The sequence below is a fragment of the Vicia villosa genome, linkage group LG3 (assembly GCF_029867415.1).
Source record: "Vicia villosa cultivar HV-30 ecotype Madison, WI linkage group LG3, Vvil1.0, whole genome shotgun sequence".
NCBI lineage: Eukaryota > Viridiplantae > Streptophyta > Magnoliopsida > Fabales > Fabaceae > Vicia > Vicia villosa.
The window spans coordinates 129653104-129673773 of NC_081182.1; the positions used below are offsets into that span (position 1 = coordinate 129653104).

Below are 20670 nucleotides of genomic sequence, written 5' to 3' on the forward strand. Positions count from 1 at the left end.
CATGCTATTTCTCAACCATAATAAAACACATATTTTATACCAACAATATATGCATAACAAACACCAATTACAACCACAACATAATAACGGGTAAAATATTCGTTAATATACATGTACGCATAAACCACCACAACCAAACAAAATCATGTGTTTCAAAATAATTTTGAGTCACGACTCAAAATACTATTTTATTATGTAAATCATTTGATTAGCTTTACTATGCTAAAAACGGCACCAAAATCCGATTTACGGTTTAAAAGTTAGGATTTTTCAAAGTAAAGAAAATTTAGAAAAAAGTTACGCAGAACCCGGTTCCTCCCTACGTGTGAACCGGTTCCTGAAATCCTTCAGAAACTCCTCTCTGATTTTACTACTAAGAACCGGATTGTACCTACATGGGAACCGGTTCCTTCTGTACAAAATTCCTTCGCTTCTGGTTTCTACTACTGGAACTTGGTTCCTCCCACTTGGGAACCGGTTCCTACGCTGCTGTGACAGAAAATTACCATTTTTCCCAACATCGTATAAACCTGAATCCATACCAATCCGCACCCAAATGTATTATAACACCAAAAAGCAACCACAAACACCAATTAACACATTTATAACACATTTTAATCATCCAATTCACACCATACATGATCAATACAACATTATTAATCAATTCTCTCAAAACCTAACATCTCTACAACCTAAGCATAACTCAATTGACACGAACAACATGTTCAATTCTATCCTACTACCTATAACCCCATAATAGAAGATAAATAGAAGAGTCCCCCCTTACCATAAGGTTGATTCTTCGCTCTTCCCGTGTCGCACTTCTCTGCTTCTCTTCTCTTTCACGTTCAACTTTTCTCTTCTCCTTGGTTCTATTCTTCTTTTCTCACAATCCCTCTATTTTGTGAAAAAATAAAATAAAACTATTTTAATTAGTAATAGGGCCTACCAATGCACCCCCTCTTTACTAATCCCAACTCAAGCCCAACTGCTTAATTCCTCAATAATTCTCAAAATTCCAATAATTCCCCATAATTCAATTAAATTTATTTTAAATTAAATTATAAAAATATGGAGTGTTACAAATGGGATTCTTCTATTTGCGAAAATTCCAAAGGGACATGTGAAAGCTGTCTTCTCATGGTCTTCTGGGTTGACCACAATCTGGTTGTATCCGGAGTATCCATCTAGGAAACAGTAATAGTTTTGTCCGGATAATCTTTCAAGCATTTGATCCATGAAGGGCAAAGGGAAATGATCTTTTCTCGTGGCTTTATTAAGTCTACGATAGTCAATGCACATTCTCCACCCAGTGACAGTTCTTGTTGGTATTAGTTCATTCTTCTCATTACTGATGACTGACATACCTCCTTTCTTCGGTTCTACTTGTACTGGGCTCACCCATGCGCTATCTAAAATTGGGTAAATCATTCTTGCTTCCAAGAGTTTGACTACTTCTTTTCTTACTACTTCTTCCATAGTTGGATTTAACCTTCTTTGCGGTTGAGCTACCGGTTTGAATTCTTCTTCCAACATGATTTTGTGCATACAATATGCTGGACTTATAACTTTTAAATCGGCCAAGACCCATCCGATTGCAGCTTTATTCTTTTGTAGGATTTGAAGTAGTCTTTCTTCTTCTTGTGTAGTCAGCTTTGAACTAATAACTACTGGTTTCTTTCCCTCCTTATCTAAAAAAACATATTTCAGATGAGTTGGGAGTAGCTTTAGTTCCATCTTTGTTTCCTTCACTTCTATTGGCGGGTCTAATGTTTCCACTTTCCCATCCTTATCATTCATGTTTCCTCCCTTTTCTAGTTCCTTCACAAATACTTCGATTTCCTTTTCTTCCTCTTGAGTCAGCACATTAAATGAATCGACAAGGGATCTTTCTAATGAATTAGAAAGATGGATTTCACTTGCCACCTCTATTGCTACTTCTTCGGTGACATCTAGGCGGAAACAATCGCTTTTATCCTTAAGTTGTTTCATGGCGTCGAAGAGATTAAAGCATACCTCGTCGTCTTGGACTCTTAGCTTCATAATACTATCGTCGATATCTATCATCATCCGGGCTGTTTTCATGAATGGCCTTCCAAGAATAATTGGGGACTCTTTATCCTCTTCCATATCAATCACAACAAAGTCTACCGGAAACTGGAATTTGTCTACCTTTACTAACATATCTTGTGCAACACCGTAGGGAAGAGTGGTGGACTTATCTGCTAGTTGTAAGGTCATTCTGGTTGACTTCGTCTCAATGTTTCCCAATCGCTTCACTATTGATAGAGGGATTAGATTGATGCTTGAACCTAGATCTATCAATCCATTCCCAATGTGCTGATTACCCATGGTGACTAGTAGTGTAACTCGTCCTGGATCTCTTGCTTTTTGAGGGAGACGGGATACTATAGCACTACACTGGGCATCAAGAACAACAACTTCTTCCTCTTCTGGTCTCTTCTTCTTTGTCAAAATATCCTTCATGAATTTTGCATACTTTGGCATTTGGGCAATGGCTTCGGAGAATGGAATGTTGATTTGTAATTGCTTGAAAATTTCCATAAACCTTGCATCCTTCCTAGCATGATCATTCTTTGATGGTGCATGTGGATATGGGAGATGTTGGCTGGGGATCACATTGCTGGTCGTTTTACCACTGGCGCGCCTCGCCTGTTTATCTACGCACCGCGATGCCTTGTTATTTTCCTCTTCTTTGCTCATCTCACTAACAACAATTTCATTTTCCTCATCTTCCGCAGCACGATTATCATCTTCCTTCTCAGTACCATTGGCTTCAATTTCCTCATTACCACCTTTTTGACCAGTTCTAGTTACCACTGCTTTGCAATGTTCTTTCGGATTCTCTTGAGTGTTGGCGGAGAATGTCAAATTCGACTGATTAGCTGCAATTTGTTTTTCCATTTGCCCCACTTGAGTTTCCAAATTCTTGATTGCCACATCTTGGTTTTTCTGGTTTGTCATTTACATATGCATGAATTGCGTCATAGTTTCTTCCAACTTCGACGGTCCTTCTTGTTGTTGTGGTGGCAGTTGAGTGTAAAGTTGAAATGTTTGTTGTTGATACCCTTGATTGTTAGGTCCTTGTTGATAACCTTGATTGTTATTCCTTGGAGGATAACTTTGTTGATACGGTGGAAGATTTGGGTACTGATTTTGCCTTTGTCCTTGGTTGTTGTTCCTGTAGTTTACTTCTTCGGCTAAGACTGGTGGGCAAAATCCGGTTTGATGATCTCCTTTGCATAACTCACACTTAGCAACTTGGTAGGAATTTGAGACTCCATTTAGCTCTTTGATTTATTGTGGAAGTTTGGACATTTGTTGTGTCAAAAGCTCCACTTGTGAAGTTAGTAATTTATTTTGAGCCAGCAGAGCATCACTATTAGTTAGTTCTAACATTCCTGGTTTATTATCTCTGACAGTTCGATCATGATTACCATGTCCTTCATTTAGAGCCATTCTCTCAATTATCTGAATTGCTTCAGCAGTTGTTTTGGATATTAGTGAGCCACCAGTTGTGGCGCCCAAGAGTGTCTTATTTGTAGGTGTAAGACCGTTGCGGAACATGTGAATTTGATCAACTTCTGCGAATCCGTGTCCCTTGCATTTCCTCAGCATAGCTTTGTATCTTTCCCAAGCTTTGTTCAGTGATTCATTACTACCTTGAGAGAATACCGCAATTGTTGTTTTAGCATCAAAGAATCGGTTTTGAGAGTAAAACCGTTCCAAGAAATTTTCTTCCAGAGTATTCCAATCAGTCACAACTGTTTCGAGTTGATCTAGATACCAATCTTTAGCCTTTGATAGCAAAGAATGTGGGAACAAACTTTTGAATAAAGTCTCTTCATCCGCTTGGGCTACACCTGTAGTACCTGCTAACTCATAGAATCGAGTCAGATGACTGTATGGGTCTTCATGGTCCCATCTGGCGAAAGGAATTGCACAAATGAGCTGTAGAATACCGGTCTTCAATTCAGATGTCCGCCCGTTAGCGGCAGTCCTCGCGAATTGTGGATTGAGACGAGGACTATTTGCACATGGAGTTGTGGCGGCCATGTTTACAACAGTGTGTTGTATAATGGCTTATTGCTCTTCTTCAAATAGTTCGTGAAGGTAAAGTCCGTCAGATGACTCGTCAATTGTTTCTAAGGATTGTGACGAAGTCGCAGTTGCATTGTCTCTTGCCTTTGCTATGTTTGCTCTCCTTCGTGTTTTTCTATTCAATCTCCTAGCGGTTCTTTCAATCTCGGGATCAAAAAGAAGTTGATCGCTGGAAACTTTGCTACGCATACACTAATTCTGCACAAACTAACAAACACGTGAAACAACCAAATTAATGAAAGTAAACTCAAAATAAAAACTATTGCAATGCGTGCAATATTGACACAGTCCCCGGCAACGGCGCCAATTTGTTGAAAGTATTTTGGGTAAATATTTTCTAATATCGTATCCACAGAGACTGAGTTAATATTACTGCCGTTCTATGGTTAATTTATAAGGAGTAGTGAAAAATATGAGTTTCGATTGTTTTAATTTCCAAGTTGCAAGTAACAGAATAGTAATTGAATGACTAAAAGCTTAAAGACGAATAACAATGGTGAATAAATATGTTTAGTTTTAGGGTTCATCAACCTATTCATATGCAATAATAAATTAATCCACAAGTGAACATTATCTAAGTTATTATCTTCATTCATCCTCAAAATTGATATTATGTCTAGTGATCAATCTAGAGCCACCTCTACCAGTATGATATTCGATCTCTCATAATAACTATAAAGATAAAGGGAATTCACCACGATGATTTATGAAAACTTCTTCAAAATCTCATCTCTGAGTATTAATCAACAAATCAATATAAGAACCTAGGGCAAAAGTATAAACCCTATCTCTCGATTGATAGTTCAACAATGATATAAAATAAAAGCAAGGTTCTTTATTGATAATAAAACTTAAACAATTGTTCACAGAAATTAATCAAAGTAATTGCATCTTCAGGTTAACTACTACCTTAAACTCAACACAATGGGGTTTAGCTCTCCATAGATATGAAGAACACACAAAGCTCCATAGAGGGATTCATCTTCATCAAGGGAATGTCTTCAATTGATGTTGATTTCTCCTTAAGAAATTGTTTTCTATTCTGGAATAGGATTGCTCTCAGAATTTCGCTCACTAAAGATCTATCTCTTATGAGGATTAGGGCTTCTATTTATAACTTTATTTCTTTTCATGCAGCTCCCGCGGCGCGGCACGGATTGGCGAGGCGCGAGCCAAAGTTAGAAGTGATGGCGCGTTTCGCCCCTTATCACCGCGGCTCGGCCTCTACTTCATCCTTCTTCTTTGTGATTTATCTTCTCCGGAATCTCTACGCCTTTGTGTTTCTTCGTCTTTACTTTTCGTCATTAAAATCTGCATAAATAACACCCAAAGTGATACAAGTCGCTCTACAATTAGCATCAAACCTCTAGAGTTCAATTCTAACAATAAAATCCTTAAAAATCATAAGATATGTTTAACTTTAGATCAAAAGGTAGTTAATTTAACACACGAAAATACTACTAATTCACACTTAACAGTCTGCCCATTGATGGGAAGGCTGTTAATGGACCTGTTCAACATGCTAACTCACTATGTGAGAGAATGTTAGGGAGAGATCTAATTGTGCCTAATCAAGGTTCAAGAGGCCAGGGTATCAGTCTGGCTTCCCTTAAATCTTATTATGATGAACTCAGATTGAATGACAACTCTACCGAGGATGATGTTTGGTTAAAGACTAAGGTCTATATCATGCTAATGTTTGGTAACCTTTTATTCCCAGAGTCGACAGGTAACACTGTCAACTTTTTTTATTTAAGTAAATTATATAGTATTAGCAAGATTAGGAAATATAGTTGGGGGTCTACCGTTTTGGCGATGTTATACCAATCGCTTTGTAAGAACGCAGTTGCCGACAAGTGCACCTTCTATGGATGTATGTTCCTCCTACAAGTATGGGGTTGGTGGAGAATGCCTACGCTATCCCCTACAGGCAGGAACAACTACACGTTCCCTTATGCAGCAAGGTAGGTCTTTTTCAACGTTATCCCTTGAATGCTAACTCTCTTTTACATAAAAATCTGAAATACATGTTTGCTCTTTTCATTTTAGGTTCTATGGTCCTAAATTGAATTACAACAAGAATCCGAGGGGGAATACTATTTTGTATCAGCAACTATTGGATCACCTCCGAGCTGAAGATGTATTACCACTAAACTTTTATATGATCATATAGATGTATTACATTCCATCTTCTTTTTTAATAATATATTATTCTTTTCTCTTACGCAGTTTAATTGGAGACCATACTTGATGCTAGACCATGAGCCCAACGAGAGTGACCAAGAAGTTTGGACTGCGGTGACACCTATAATAAGGTTCAACATCATGGAGATGCACCAATATGACCGTGTGAGACTCCAGTTTGGCATGCATCAACCAATCCCGGATCCCCCCACTGATCTGGGTTGTTGGCATCTGAGAAGAGTCAATCACCAATGGGATCACACAGACTATCATTCATTCGCACCTGAACTTTGTGAGATGTGGAAGCAGCGTCGCCGCCGTCTACTACAATTCCCCGTTGCCCAACTCCCGATGTATCTAACCGTAGACAGCGTGAATTGGTATAGAACAGTCACAACCCCCGATATGTATGTGTCCGACCCCTACTACCTACACGACCCCCACCAACAGCAATACAACCAACAACCACCCCAACAACGTCAACAACGCCAACAACGCCAACAACGTTAAACCTCCGAACAATCTTACCATGAAGAATATCAAACAACGCCAACGCCCTACCAAAATCAACCCATCCAACAACAATCATGGGGCTTCACTCAACAACTCCATGACGCTGACCCCTCCACTAGGCAACCCATCCAACAACAATCATGGGGCTTCACTCAACAACACCACGACGCCGGCCCCTCCACCTCCACTACGCAACCCATCCAACAACAATCATGGGGCTTCACCCAACAACACCACGACGTCGGCCCCTCCAATAGGCAACCCAGCCCTGACTTGGGTCCAGATGACGAATACGACCCAAACGAGCAAATGATCACTCAATCGTCACTTTACCATACATCCCAACAATCACAACACCAACAATATGGCTACACCACACCCCAACAATCACAACACCAACAATATGGCTACACCACACCCCAACAATCACAACACCAACAATATAGCTACACCACACCCCAACAAACAATGCCTTTTTTCCAAGGCCAATCAAGCGCTAGGTTTTATCGGCCATATGACGCAACTCCACAGCCAAGACAAATCTTTGAGGGCGTGGGGACCCGACTATTTGACAGCAGGATACAAGACTTCATGTCAAACGAGCGCATGGAGGGGCTAATCTGAGGCCCACCTACCCAAACACAACAAAAACAACCAAGGAATAGGGGGGTCGGGCTAGGGGGGTCGTCGAGAACCTTCCCAACGGATTCGAACAATGCCAGGGTGCGGTACTGACGGTCATAAGGGTCAAGATTAGAATAATTTTAATGTCTTTTAGAAATATTCTTGTTTTTCCCGTATTTGTAATCTTTGTCCCGTATTTCTCGTATTTGTAATATTTTTCCTGTATTTTCCGTATTTGTAATGTTTCTTCCCTATTTATATCATTAAACACTACCTGTCTAATTATTTATTTAATAATATTTTTAAATTATGTTAAAACAATTTAAACAAAACAAAAAAATGTTAAAAAAAGCAACAAAAAAAAGGGCTTCACTTATGCGCCACCCCAATTGGCTTGAAACTTCAAAATGGGGTGGCGCATATGAAGGGGAAATTGTGAAATGGCGCCACGGGAGGTGGCTCCTATGTGTAGGCCACCTCTCAAACCTGGTCATACAAGTAATTTTCCCCAAAACATGATTTTTTGGGTAAATTTTTTTTTAAACATGGTTATTTGGATTTTTTTTCACATATTCAATTTAATTATGTAAAAAAAATATTGAATTATATTAATATATTAATCATATTTTACTTGATTCATAGAAACAAAGACAAATCTACTACATGTCCAATTATTGTTGTAGATTTTGAGATTTTTGTAGTGAATTTTAAAATTTTAAAATCATATAAAATGGAACGATATCTCATAGGCCAATTGAAAAACTACAGTCTAAAAGAAATATAAATCGTGGTTGATAAAGTATTATAGGTGGACATTTGTATAATGTCTTCGATACCGCACTAAATGCATGCATAATCATATGGGAACATAATTAATAAAAGAGAGCACATTTATACATCTACATTGTTTATTGTCACACTTAACTATCCTTGGTGGGTAGCATGCGTGGTTTGGACAATCAGCGTCTCTTTTACATCTTGCAACTTCTGTATTAATAAAAGAGAATAAAAATTTAGATAATATTTGATAAATCATTGTGTATAAAATAACAAAGAAAATTTTCTAAATATTAAAAAATGAATTACTTCCATGGTTGGGTGGCACCAAAAATATAAAAAAAGAGATAATTATAACATAAACAAACTTGATAATTCTAACCATATTTCTTCTCATGAATTTAGGAAATCGTTTTCTCAATTTATATCTTTAAAAGTTTGAACTCTCATTACGTAAATTAAACATTATTTTTCTTCATGTAGTTGAAAAACCTCCTTCTTAAAATTAGAATAAATTAATTTATTTTTCAAATACGTCAATGTTATGATTTGTTCCTTCAAGCACATTTAGTAATGATAAAATAAATTTTATTAAATTTTCCAAACCTTTAATGATATGAAAACGTTATATACAAATGATAATTAATGTTGTAAAAATATTATTATTTTTTATTTTTTTTTACAAATACACCAACGTTTTGTACTGTTCCCCTCTAGCACATTTATTAAGAATTTAAGAAAAAAATGCTAACTAAATTTTTTTTTAATTTAAACCTTTAACTATATGAAAGAGTTAAATACAAAAGATAATTAATGTTGTAAGAAAAATAAAATAATCATTAATTTTTTCAAATACATCAATGTTTTGTATTGCTCCCGGGGACAGATCGACGAAGTCTTTTCATTTTATACCAATGAGAATGGATTATCCGATGGGGAAAGTAGCTCAATTGTATATTGAGAAGATAGTGAGTCTACATGGTATTCCTTCGAGTATTGTGTCTGATAGAGATCCGAGGTTTACATCTAAATTCTAGGAAGGTTTGCAGAAAGCTTTGGGTACTAAGTTAAGATCGAGTTCTGCTTATCATTCGCAGATTGATGGTCAGACAGAGAGGACAATTCAGTCGTTGGAAGATTTGTTGCGGGCATGTGTGCTAGAGAAAGGTGATGCTTGGGAAAATTACTTACATTTGATTGAATTTACCTACAACAATAGTTTTCATTCGAGTATTGGTATGACTCCATTTAAGGCTTTGTATGGTAGGAGGTGTAGGGCGCTATTATGCTGGTATGAATATGGTGAGAGTGCGGTGATTGGACCGGAAATTGTCCAACAAACTAGAGAAACGATTAAGATGATTCAGGAGAAGATGGAAGCTTCTTAGAGTCGTCAGAAGAGTTACCATGACAAGAGCAGGAGGGCGCTTGAGTTTCAAGAGGGAGATCATGTATTTCTGAGAGTTACTCCTATGACTGGTGTTGGTCGAGCACTGAAGTCAAGGAAGCGACGCCGTGTAGGGGAAAGAGTAGGGGAAGTAGCGTATCGTATTGCTTTTTCGCCGATGCTTGCGAATTTGCATGATATATTTCATGTATCTCAGTTGAGGAAATACATTGCGGATCCTTCTCATGTGATACAAGTGGATGATGTACAGGTGAAGGACAACTTGATGGTTGAAGCATTACCTATGAGGATTGAAGATTGGAAGTTGAAACAACTGCGTGGTAAAGAGATAGCTTTAGTCAGAGTAGCTTGGGGAGGACCAGCAGGTGGTAATGTTACCTGGGAACTAGAGAGTCAGATGAGGGACTCCTATCCTAAACTCTTCACTTAAGGTATGTTTTCGAGGACGAAAATTCTTTTAGTGGGGGAGAGTTGTAACACCCCATATTTTCCATTCAGTAATTTGATTAGAATATAAATTAATTATTTGGATTATTCGGTATTTTAATTGGATTAAACTGGAGAAATTGAGAAATAATGTTATTGGGTCAGTGTTATGTTTAGTAAAGGGGGGTGTTAATTGTTAGGTCTTTACTAAATTTATATTCTATTTTTCATAAAAGAAGGAAAAGAAGAAAAATGGAAAATAAAAAGAAAAAAGAGAAAAAGAGAAGGAGAAGAGAAGAACGTGAAAGAGCTTTGGAAGAGGAAGAGGAAGAACCAAGAACTTTTGCTAAGGTAGGGGGACTCTTCCGATTATCATCTATTATGCATTCATGAATGATAGGATTGATTAGGTGGGTTAGTTCTTTCAATTGCATGTGTTCTAGGTTTTGGGGTTTTGAGGTTTAGGTTCAATTATGTAATTTTGATGCAATGGTATGGTTATGAATGTATATAGATGTTAGATAGAATTGTGATGTGATAGAATCATGTTGAATTGCTGGAATTGGCTCTGTTTTGGTGTGGTATTCGTATTGGTATGAAATGGTGATGAGTAGAGGGGCTGAGGTGCTGTCAAAACAGATTTTTTTGATACTGTGCACGCTGTAACCGGGTAGCAGCAATGCTGTAACCGGTTACCACGTGGAAAAATAAGGAAACTGGGAATTTTTTGCTGCTGTAACCGATTACTGTCCCTGCTGTAACCAATTACAACTGAGTTTAGAAAATAGCGAATACATTGACGTAAACGCGTAACCGGGTAGCGCCCATAGTGTAGTCGGTTACACCTGATGCATTTTGAAAAATATTTTCTAAAATTCATAATTTCAAACCCTGTATCTGTTTTAAGCACCATTTTGAGTGTTGTGCCAGTAATTAAAAATTCTATATAATTAAATGGAATTTGGGCAGTAGCTCGATTTTATTTTAAAACTCCAATTTAGTTATTTTGGCGAAGTTATACATTGTAGGCATATATGGTTAAATGTAACAATGTGATAATGTAGTCATGATATGATTGTGTTGTGAATGTTGTGATGATGTATGATTGAGTATTGAATGATGCTGAGACATGTACATACTAAGTTGGTGATGATAACAGTGAGTTATGTTGAGATGATATTGTTCATCGAATCGGTGATGATGGTAAGTATGTTATATGTTGCATGCATTCATAATCATCTTTTGGTGGTTGAATCTCAATGATATTTTGGATCAGTGGATGGCATAATTCCTATTGTGTGGAATTAGTGCTGGCAGGGCCGTATCTCGGTGATGTTTAGATCGGTCGGATGGGTTAATCCCATGATGAATTGATACCACATGCATAGTGTTAGTGCATTGCATATATACATTATTATAACATGATTGGAAGGTTCCCAGTGTTATTTCACGGTGATGTGGTTGATTGTATATGATGTTGTTGATGAATGAATCTATGAAAATATGAATATATTGTAGTTGGGTGAATAAGGTGCTTATGATATGTTATTGTTTATGAGTTAATAATATCTGTTAATTGTGAAAATGTCTCACCCTTACTGTTGACATATTTCAGATAGAGGAGTAGCTGCTTTTGAGCTTGGCGAGGAAAGCTTATGGGCTAGTCTGTTTAGTCGTAGCGTCGGTGTCATGCTCTGATTTGTAACAATGGGGAACATTTGTTTTAGAGTTGTTTGATAACTCTTAATTTTATTTTGTTTAATAATTTTGTTAAGTTTTGGAGATGATAAATGATGGTTTAATATTGTTCAACTTATAAACTTTACTTTCGCTCTGTTAACATGTTTCGATGAATGTTACGTATTGAGTTCCTCGTGATAAGCATGACATGTGTTTTAAAAATGATTTTTTGCGAGTTGTAGCATCCTTTTTACATGTTACTCTAAATTATTCAATATATTCTGTGGGGGTTTAGAAGGGTGTTACATCTTTCATTGTAAGTAATGGTTTTTCTGTTTTTTTGGCATTCTTCTTGGTTGCCTTGTGGTTTCTTGCAGGATCTTTTCCCTTCTTTATTTTCGACCTCCCTTTTAAAAGATGCATCGGTGGGGAGTATGGGGGGTTGGGTGAGAGAGGTTTTGGAGTGGGGATATTTCATAATTTTATCTGCGAACAGCCCCGGTATACCCGAAGATTTGATTCTTTTACATGCTAATTTGAATCTTTTTTCTCCGAGTATGGAAGAAAAAGATAAGGTAGTTTGGAAGGATGGCGAGGATCTTTCTTTTACGGTAAAGGGTTGCTATGAATTTCTCTCTTCTTCTTTTGTTCCTTTTGGTCCAGCTAATATTTATGATAAGGCATCTGGTCTTATTTGGAAGATGCATGTTCCTCTCAAAATAAAAGTTTTTGGATGGCGGTGATTTCTTGAGAAGCTTCCTACTAAAGATTCGCTTGTTTGTCAAGGCATTCTTTCTAATTATAGTGATATTTCTTTTATTTTTTGTGGAGTTGCACCCAAATCTTCGTACCATTCGTTGTTTGGTTTTCATTTCGTTGTTTTATTTTGGAAGGAAGTGGCCAGTTGGATTGATTTTGTAGACCATGAAACAGTTGATCTTTTGGATAATTTTTTGAGGTGGAGACGTTTTTGTAAATACAAGAGAGTTAAAAAAGGAAAAGAAAGATGTGTTTGGTTAGCAACAATTTGGTGTTTATGGATCCTTAGGAATAAGATTGTTTTTAGAGAGGAGGATTTGAGCATTTTGGAGGTTGTTTGGAACATCAAAGCTTTGTTATGGAGATGGTCCTTTATCGGGAATATTACACAAACCAATTGTAATTTTTATGAGTTTTATAAAAACCCTTTGTTTTATCTCTTTTAAGTTTCATTTGGTGTATAATATTGTCTTTTCCAAGTAGTTCTTCGATGCTTTTGTAATCGGGTTCGAGAACCTTTGTTCTCTTTTTAATGAAACTTGCTTAAAAAATCAATATTTAAGTTCCTCACTACTATAAAATATAAGCATATTTTAAAATTCAGTTGATACTCCTTTTATAAAGCGAATTCTAGAAGAAAAAAAAAAAGAAAATATTTTTCATTGTTAATTTTTATTATTTATCGGTAAATAGAATCTCAACGCTCTTAAATAGAACAAATTTTAAGTCTATTAAAAAATAGAACAAACTTTAATTACCATGAACAATTATATATTATTTACTAAATTAAATAATCATGAATAATAATACATCTCTAAATTTAAATTTCTTGATAGAATAAGAAAATATCACAATTTTTTTAAAGAGTTTAAGACTTAAGACTATCGATTATATTAAAATCTAAAAATAATTCAAAATAATTTACTTAAACTTTCTGAGTTTTTTAAAAAAAAAAGGCAAAGGGATTAAAAAAAGGAGTTTAAGGGTTACTCCGCCCGAATACAAAACGAAAAGCTTCTACTACTCAAAACAACTGAGAAGTAGAATATTCTAAACATAAGAATTACAATTATCCACTAGTTTCATATTGGAGAGTGGCTTTCTATCTCGGCAACTTCTTTCCTATCTTGCAAAAATGGGTCTTTTCCATTTATATTTCTTGGTGTGTGGGTTGGCGAAGGCGCTAACAATAGGAGAATGTGGAAGGATGTGGTCACTAACATCAAAGTAAGATGTGGAAGGGGAGAAATATTTCTATAGGCGGAAGGGTAACTCTTATTGGTTCGGTGCTTAATGCTATCCCAATCTTCACTCTTTCATTCTTTAAAGCTCCGAACAAAGTTGTTCAAGAGACTAGAGGTCTCCTTAGTAATTTCTTGTGGAATGGGGATGTGAAGAAAAGAAGTATTCATTGGGTGAAGTGGGAGAATGTTTGCAAACCTAAGGAGAAAGGCGCGCTAGATATTAAAGATGTTGGTGATATGAATAAATCCCTTCTTCTCAAATGGACGTGGAAAATTTTGAAGGAGGATAAAGTCATTTGGAGTAGATTTCTTCTCTTGAGATATAAAAATCTGAAATTCAAAGTGTTAGCCTCTTGCGGGGAAGTTTTAAATCGGGAAGATTCTAGTTGGTGGAGAGACATCATTCTTAATGATTTTAAAGAGGAGGATTCCGTTGAAGACTTCAACGATTGGGTCAAATGTGATCTTAAAAAAGGTAACAACATTCTTTTTTGGCATAATTGTTGGTTGGGTCACCAAACTCTTCGCGATTCCTTTCTGCAGTTGTTCGATCTCTCAACCAATAAACTATGCAAGGTTAGTGATGTCTTTTCTTGGAACAATGGTGCCTTTTTTTGGAATGTTAACGGTCTCTTTGAAATTGACGGTTCCGATCATTTGAGCCCAGATTTCATTCACGACGCCATAAATGGTACTCCTACGCATTTTGTTGTTCAAGTAAGGGAGCTAAAAGTGTTGTTGGAAGGCATTGTTCCAAACAATACGGACCACGACGACTTCCATTGGAAACTAAATTCAAACGGTGTGTTCTCGATTGCAAGTGTGTCTAACTTGGTATCTAATGCCAAAGACATGGCATGGTTAATCAATACCATCAATTTGTTGGAAGCTATTTGGAAGGCTAAGATTCCGAAAAAGGTCAAAAAAATTTGTTGGAGATTTTTCATAGATAGACTTCCTCTAAAAGACCTTTTGGCCTATAGAGGTGTATCTAACTTCAACTCTCTTGATTTTTATTTTGCTCCAATCATCCGGAATCTTCGGAACACCTCTTCTTTCAATGTCAAGTTTCAAAAGCGGTTTGGGAAAATATCTACACTTGGTTGGGAAATGACTTGGAGTTTACTTTGGAGGAGTTCAAAAGTTTTGGTTACATTCAAGAAAAGGCGAGGAAATCCAATACTAGAGTTAAACTAAACTCAATTTGGTTAGCTCTAATTTGGTGCATTTGGGTAATGAGAAATACCAATATTTTTGATAATGCTTCTTTTAGCTTCGAAGTGGTTATCTCCAATATCATGTTCTTTTCTTGGAGATGGTTGTGTAATAGTGACTCTACTTCTTGGACTATTTTTTATGATTGGTACAAGTTACCTTTAAACTGTTTCAACTTTATTTAGAGTTCTTGTTGTAAGAGTTGCACCCCTAATGCGATATCTTATATCGTTGCTTATTATAAAATATTATCAACTAGTTTATAATAAATATAAAGACACTTCAAAGAATTAAAGACGACCTCCGTCATACATTCGAGAAAGCTAAACCACTCATTCTTAGAAATGATCGCATTACGCCTATTCCAAATGCACCAAACCGTAGCTAACCAAATTACCCCAACAATAGATATTTTGACTTTATTCTTAACCTTCTCATAGACACAAAAGAACCCCTCAAACTCCTCCAAGGATACGTCCTCAATCGGACCAATCCACTCAAAAACCTTCCTCCAAATACTCGCCACAACAACACAACCCCCTAAAAGATTCGATAAACATTCCTCCTCAATCGAACTAAACACACAAAGCAATCACTACTATCCAACAAAATGCCTCTCTTTTGCAATTGATCCATAGTAGCTAATCTATTGTGAATAATCCTCCAACCAAATAAAAGAATTTTAGGAGGATCTTTTACCTTCCAAAGATGAGTATTAGCTTTAACAATAATTGGGTTGAGAGGAGGTCCAGAAAGCTTAACTTTGAACCTATCGTAACAAGATCTAACGGTGAATACTACGTCCGAATTGGTGCTCCACACAAAAACGTCCTTTGCATTCTCCGTCGAAACCCCGTGTTGGATAATATCACGAAGCTCTTGCCAAAAAAACCCAGAACTGGCATTGTTGTCATGGAAAAGCTCAGCAGCATTCCATTCCCAACCAATAGCGGTAAAAAAACCAGCAGCTGCTACCGAAACAGAGTCGTCGCGTGACATGGAGAAGAGCTCGGGGAATTCCTGAATCAACGGTTGATTACCGGCCCGCATGCTGTACCAAAATGGAACATCTAAACCATTCCCAACATTACATGACACAACCCCTGAAAACTCTGATTCAACAGAAAAACATAATTATTAGATAAAAGGATGTTCCTCTACCATATTGAGTCATTTTTCTCAACAACGGATATATCGCCAATGAGAACCTTCCTCTTCACATTGTTGTATCTAGAAGTAAGGATACCACGCCAAACCATCTCTTCATACGGTAAAATCCTCCACTTTCATTTACTAAGTACCGCGACATTTATCACTTCCACATTCTTAACACCTAAACCACCTTCTTCGCGAGCTTTACACACTGTATCCCAACACACTCAATGGATGGACCTTTTGATATCACTCTCGTTCCAAAGAAAATTACTTTGAATCGCTTGAATCTCGTTTAGGATCTTGGAAGACGCTTTGTAAAAAGATAGAGAATAGATTGGAATGGTATTTAACATGGAGTTAAAAGCACCCTCGACCCGCTATGTTAAGATGCAAAATTGAGTTAATGATGCAAAATTGTTGTCTGAAGGGGTTCAAAGAGCTAATCCTATACGAATTTGGAATGTTTTTAATTTAAGAAACCAGGTGGGTCAATTGAAACCCCTCAATCTACTCTCCTTTCGCCAATGCTTATAACTTAACTCTTAATTTTACAATAGAGATCGTTTTTATTCTTCCACACTTTTTAAGATAATTATTAATTATGTTAATTTTAATAGTAAAATAATATGTAGACAAAAATATCCTTAAAAAAATTTATATTTTTTATTCTGATTATTAAAAATTTTTAATTTGTTAATGTAGAATGAAAGTTATAATTGACATCTTATTTTTTTTATCCAACAAGACAATGCAAGAGTTCATGTCAAAGATAATGATGAAGAGTTTCGTGGGATAACTATACTAGATGGATTCGACATCCGTTTGATGTGTCAACTTTTAAATTTTTTAAATTTAAATGTTTTAGATCTTGGATTTTTAATGCTATTCAACCCTTACAACATTAGGAGGCACGAAGAATAATTGAAAAGCTTATTAATGTTGATGTGAAGTCATTTTATAACTTTTCGTCAGTTAAGTCAAATCATGTATTTTTGACACTACAATCGTGTATGACGGAAACTATGAAAGCTATAGGCTCATAAAAATATAAGATTCTACACATGAACAAGGTCATGCTAGAAAAAGATGGACATCTCTCTAATCAAATTGTGATTGTATGTTTGTGCAAGAAATTATAGATTATTTAAGTTGTATTTTGTTTTTAAATAAAATATATTTTGCCTATAATATGCTAAATACGAAAAAAAAATTGCTTGAAATAATATTGTATCCACTTTGAGTTTATATAAGTTTGGTGGTTTCTATATTCTATTGAACACATTTTTGTACTTTAAATATTAGTAAAACCAACTTTTGAATTATTAGTGAAACCGACTTGCAGTAACAAAGTTTTAACAATAAACCTCTTCTTACAAGGAGTAACAAACTTTTAATAAGAAACCATAGGATAATGCTAAAGCCACATGCCAGCAATACCTAAGAAAAACATAACTGAAATCTAACTAACATAATGAAAAAGCATAGAAGAAAAACTTAACTGGAATCAAACCAACATTGAATAATTCAAGCATATTTTTTTTTTATAAAAAATGAGAGTGCCAAATTTAAAGCAATGATCTATCTGCCTTTGGATGCTTCTTTATGTCGGATCCTTCATCATCTTCTTCTGCAAACTTGTTTAAATCAATTTTAAGTTCATGGGGCAATTTTAAATTAACATTGAATACCACTCTTTTTTCTTCCTGAAACACATTGTATTGCGGTGGTAGTTGATGCAATTGGAAGGATTGATTTGTTGTAGATGTTGCAGAGTTGAATTGATGGATCTGAAATGGTTTTATTGATGAAAATTTGGGGAAGGTGAAACAGATTTTAGAAATGATGTTTTTTTTTTTTAAGCAAGAGATATATTGAAGGGAGAACTAAGGGTTCTCCAACCCGGATACACAACAAGCGACACTAAGCCGACAAAAAACAATATTACAACCAATTACAATTACGACATAAAAGACAATGGGTCTTTGTTAAAATCGTAAAAACAACAATTGGAATGAGTAATATTGCCATATGAAGACCACCTCCAAACCAAAAGCTTAATGCTCCAAACCATATTATTTATATTCCACACTTCATTCCTAAAACAAAAATCATTCCTTGTCAACCATATTATCCAAGTTGTGGCTAACCAAAACACCCCCAATTTGCCGCTTTTAATCTTTTTATCACGGCTCAACGAATGTCATTCCACAAAAAACGGGATACACTCTTCCTCCGTCCAACCCGAAAAACCCACCCATGAAGCAATTTCTTTCCAAACCAACTTTATCACTACGCATTTATAAAACATATGATCCGCCTCTTCCACATGAGAATCACAAAAAACACAATTTAAATTAGCATGAGTTAAAGTAATACCTCTATACACCAATAAATCTTTAGTGAGTAACCTATTCACAAAAAGCCTCCAACCAAACGCTTTTATCTTGAAAGGAACTTCCGCTTTCCAAATCAAATTGAAAGTCTCTTCACACGGAGGACCATAAGGAATACGCCTAGAAGCATAAAAACAATAACAAGAAGAAACCGTATAACCTTTCTCCAAATCCAACAACCAAACCGCATAATCCTTCGTATCGTTCAAGCTACCGAAATTATCCAAAATATCCTTCAACACCGAAAAAGAATTTAAAAAATCCGCATCTCTTCCAACTACCGAAATACCAAGATCCCCCCACTTCCAATTCCCATCACACCACCTTCCCATAACCGCTACCGAAACCTTTTTTAAAGAAGAAGCCAAAAAAAGTTCCGGAAAAACCTCCTTTAAAATACAATTATTCCACCAACAAGATTCCCCAAAAGGGGTATTAAAACCATTTCCCACTTTGAATTTACAAATCCGAAACAATGGGATCAATATTTAAAGGATTAGAAGACACAATACTAACCTTTAATATATCTCTCCACCAAAGAGAAGAAGATGCAAACTTGAAAGAATCTCCATCACAAATAATTTGCATACACAAATCACCATATCGGGCCTTTAACATGTCTAACAATAAATACTTATTACCTTGCACTATCCTTCACCTCCACTTGTTCAAAAGAGTCAAATTAAATTCGACAATATTTTAGAAATGATATGGAAGAAGTTCTTGAATAATTTTGGGAGAATAACACTATCATACTTCCCTCTTTTTTCAGTTAGATTACATATGTACTTATAGTGATTGAGATTGGAATTTTTCAGCTCAAATAGAGAGGGAAAGTTTTATCGTGAAATTTGGAATGGAGGGAGCAAAGTATATCAATCTGTGTGAAGTAGTGAGGTTGACTTGAAGCCACTAATTAAAGTGAATGAGAGGTGAGGATGTATCTAAGATGGAATTCTGTTATTGTTTTATTTGTGAATGTGTAATGAAATTTGTGTAATGAATTTGAATGGAAATTTGGTTTTAATTTGGGAAAATATTGCTGAAAACATGAAATGGGTGATGTACTTCTTACTGATGCAAAACCTTGACTTTGTATGTAGCAAATGGTCCCCACAATTAACTCATGGCTTCATAAATTGATCAAATATGACTTGATGACAAAATAGTTCAAGAAGTGAAATGGGTCTTCAACCTGTTAGTGCGTGAGAAATTTTTAGTGAGGAGAGAATAGAGAGAATAAAGAAAATAAGGATTATATTATTAAATTGAATTGTATAAATAATGATACAAACTATGACTATTTATATACAAACTGGATTGAGTTTGAGCTTACACAACTTGGATTATATTTGATATTATTATATTAGATTTGATTTGATATTATATTAATAATATTAATTCCAATAATATCTCAACATATCTCCTATAATTCAAGTTGTCAAACAACTCTAAAAATAGTCAATCTGAACTTAATTTCGTTCTCAAATTTAGAAATCTGTCGATCTTCAATCCTTTGGTGAAAATGTCAGCCAACTATGCATAACTTGAGCAATGCCTTACTCCAAGTTCACCTCGATTTACCTTTTTCCTCAGGAAGTGAAATCTAGGTTGTATATGCTTACTTCTTCCATGCAGAACTTGATTCTTCGCCAGATTTATGGCTAACTTGTTGTCGATTTGGAACACATGAGATTTCTTCACTTCGACCTCTATTTCTTCAAGTACTGATATGACCAAATTTCTTGACATGCAGAATAGGATCCTGCTATATATTCAGCTTCACACGATGATAATTCCACCACAGGTTGTTTCTTCGAACACCATAAAATTGGGGCACCAAATACTTGAAAGAAATATCCAGTTTTGCTTCTTCGATCTTCCTAATCTCCACACCAATCAGCATCTGAAAAGCAAGTAAGTGTCGCTTCTTCGCCTTCGGGGTCTTGTCGAAATAGAATTCCATCGTCTATCGATCCTTTTAGGTATCTTGATCAAATCTGAATCACACTATGTTTCTGGCTCGAATATCACATGTTTTCCTTAGTTTTTATTATCTTTGTCTCGTATTATGCTTGTATTTCCTTGGTTTTCAGGATTCTTGACCTTTCGGAGCCTCTAGTGAAGAAACGAGCCAAAACGCCAAGAAGATAGGGTTCTTCAAGAAGAA

General features: G+C 35.9%; 1 protein-coding gene and 1 long non-coding RNA gene across 2 annotated transcripts; both read right to left on the bottom strand.

Moving 5' to 3' along the window:
* Positions 1–297: 297 nt before the first annotated feature.
* LOC131658959 (uncharacterized) lies at positions 298–2985 on the bottom strand. Its single transcript, XM_058928207.1, has 2 exons — positions 1368–2985; positions 298–530 (listed from the first exon to the last, which is right to left on the bottom strand). The coding sequence occupies exons 1-2, from the start codon at positions 2983–2985 to the stop codon at positions 298–300; spliced, it is 1851 nt and encodes a 616-aa protein (XP_058784190.1).
* Positions 2986–8213: 5228 nt separating this feature from the next.
* On the bottom strand, positions 8214–8893 carry LOC131656650 (uncharacterized). Its single transcript, XR_009300226.1, has 2 exons — positions 8530–8893; positions 8214–8430 (listed from the first exon to the last, which is right to left on the bottom strand). It is a non-coding gene; the product is annotated as an uncharacterized LOC131656650 (long non-coding RNA).
* Between the last annotated feature and the right edge of the window lie 11777 nt (positions 8894–20670).

What these genes read in the sequence shown, in the direction of transcription:
- LOC131658959 (XM_058928207.1), bottom strand. Translation starts at nt 2,985, where the DNA reads ATGACAAACCAGAAAAACCAAGATGTGGCAATCAAGAATTTGGAAACT. An exon ending in AGTAGAACCGAAGAAAGGAG is followed by an intron (nt 531 to 1,367) that starts GTATGTCAGTCA and finishes GTATGGATTCAG; the next exon opens with GTTTATACGATGTTGGGAAA.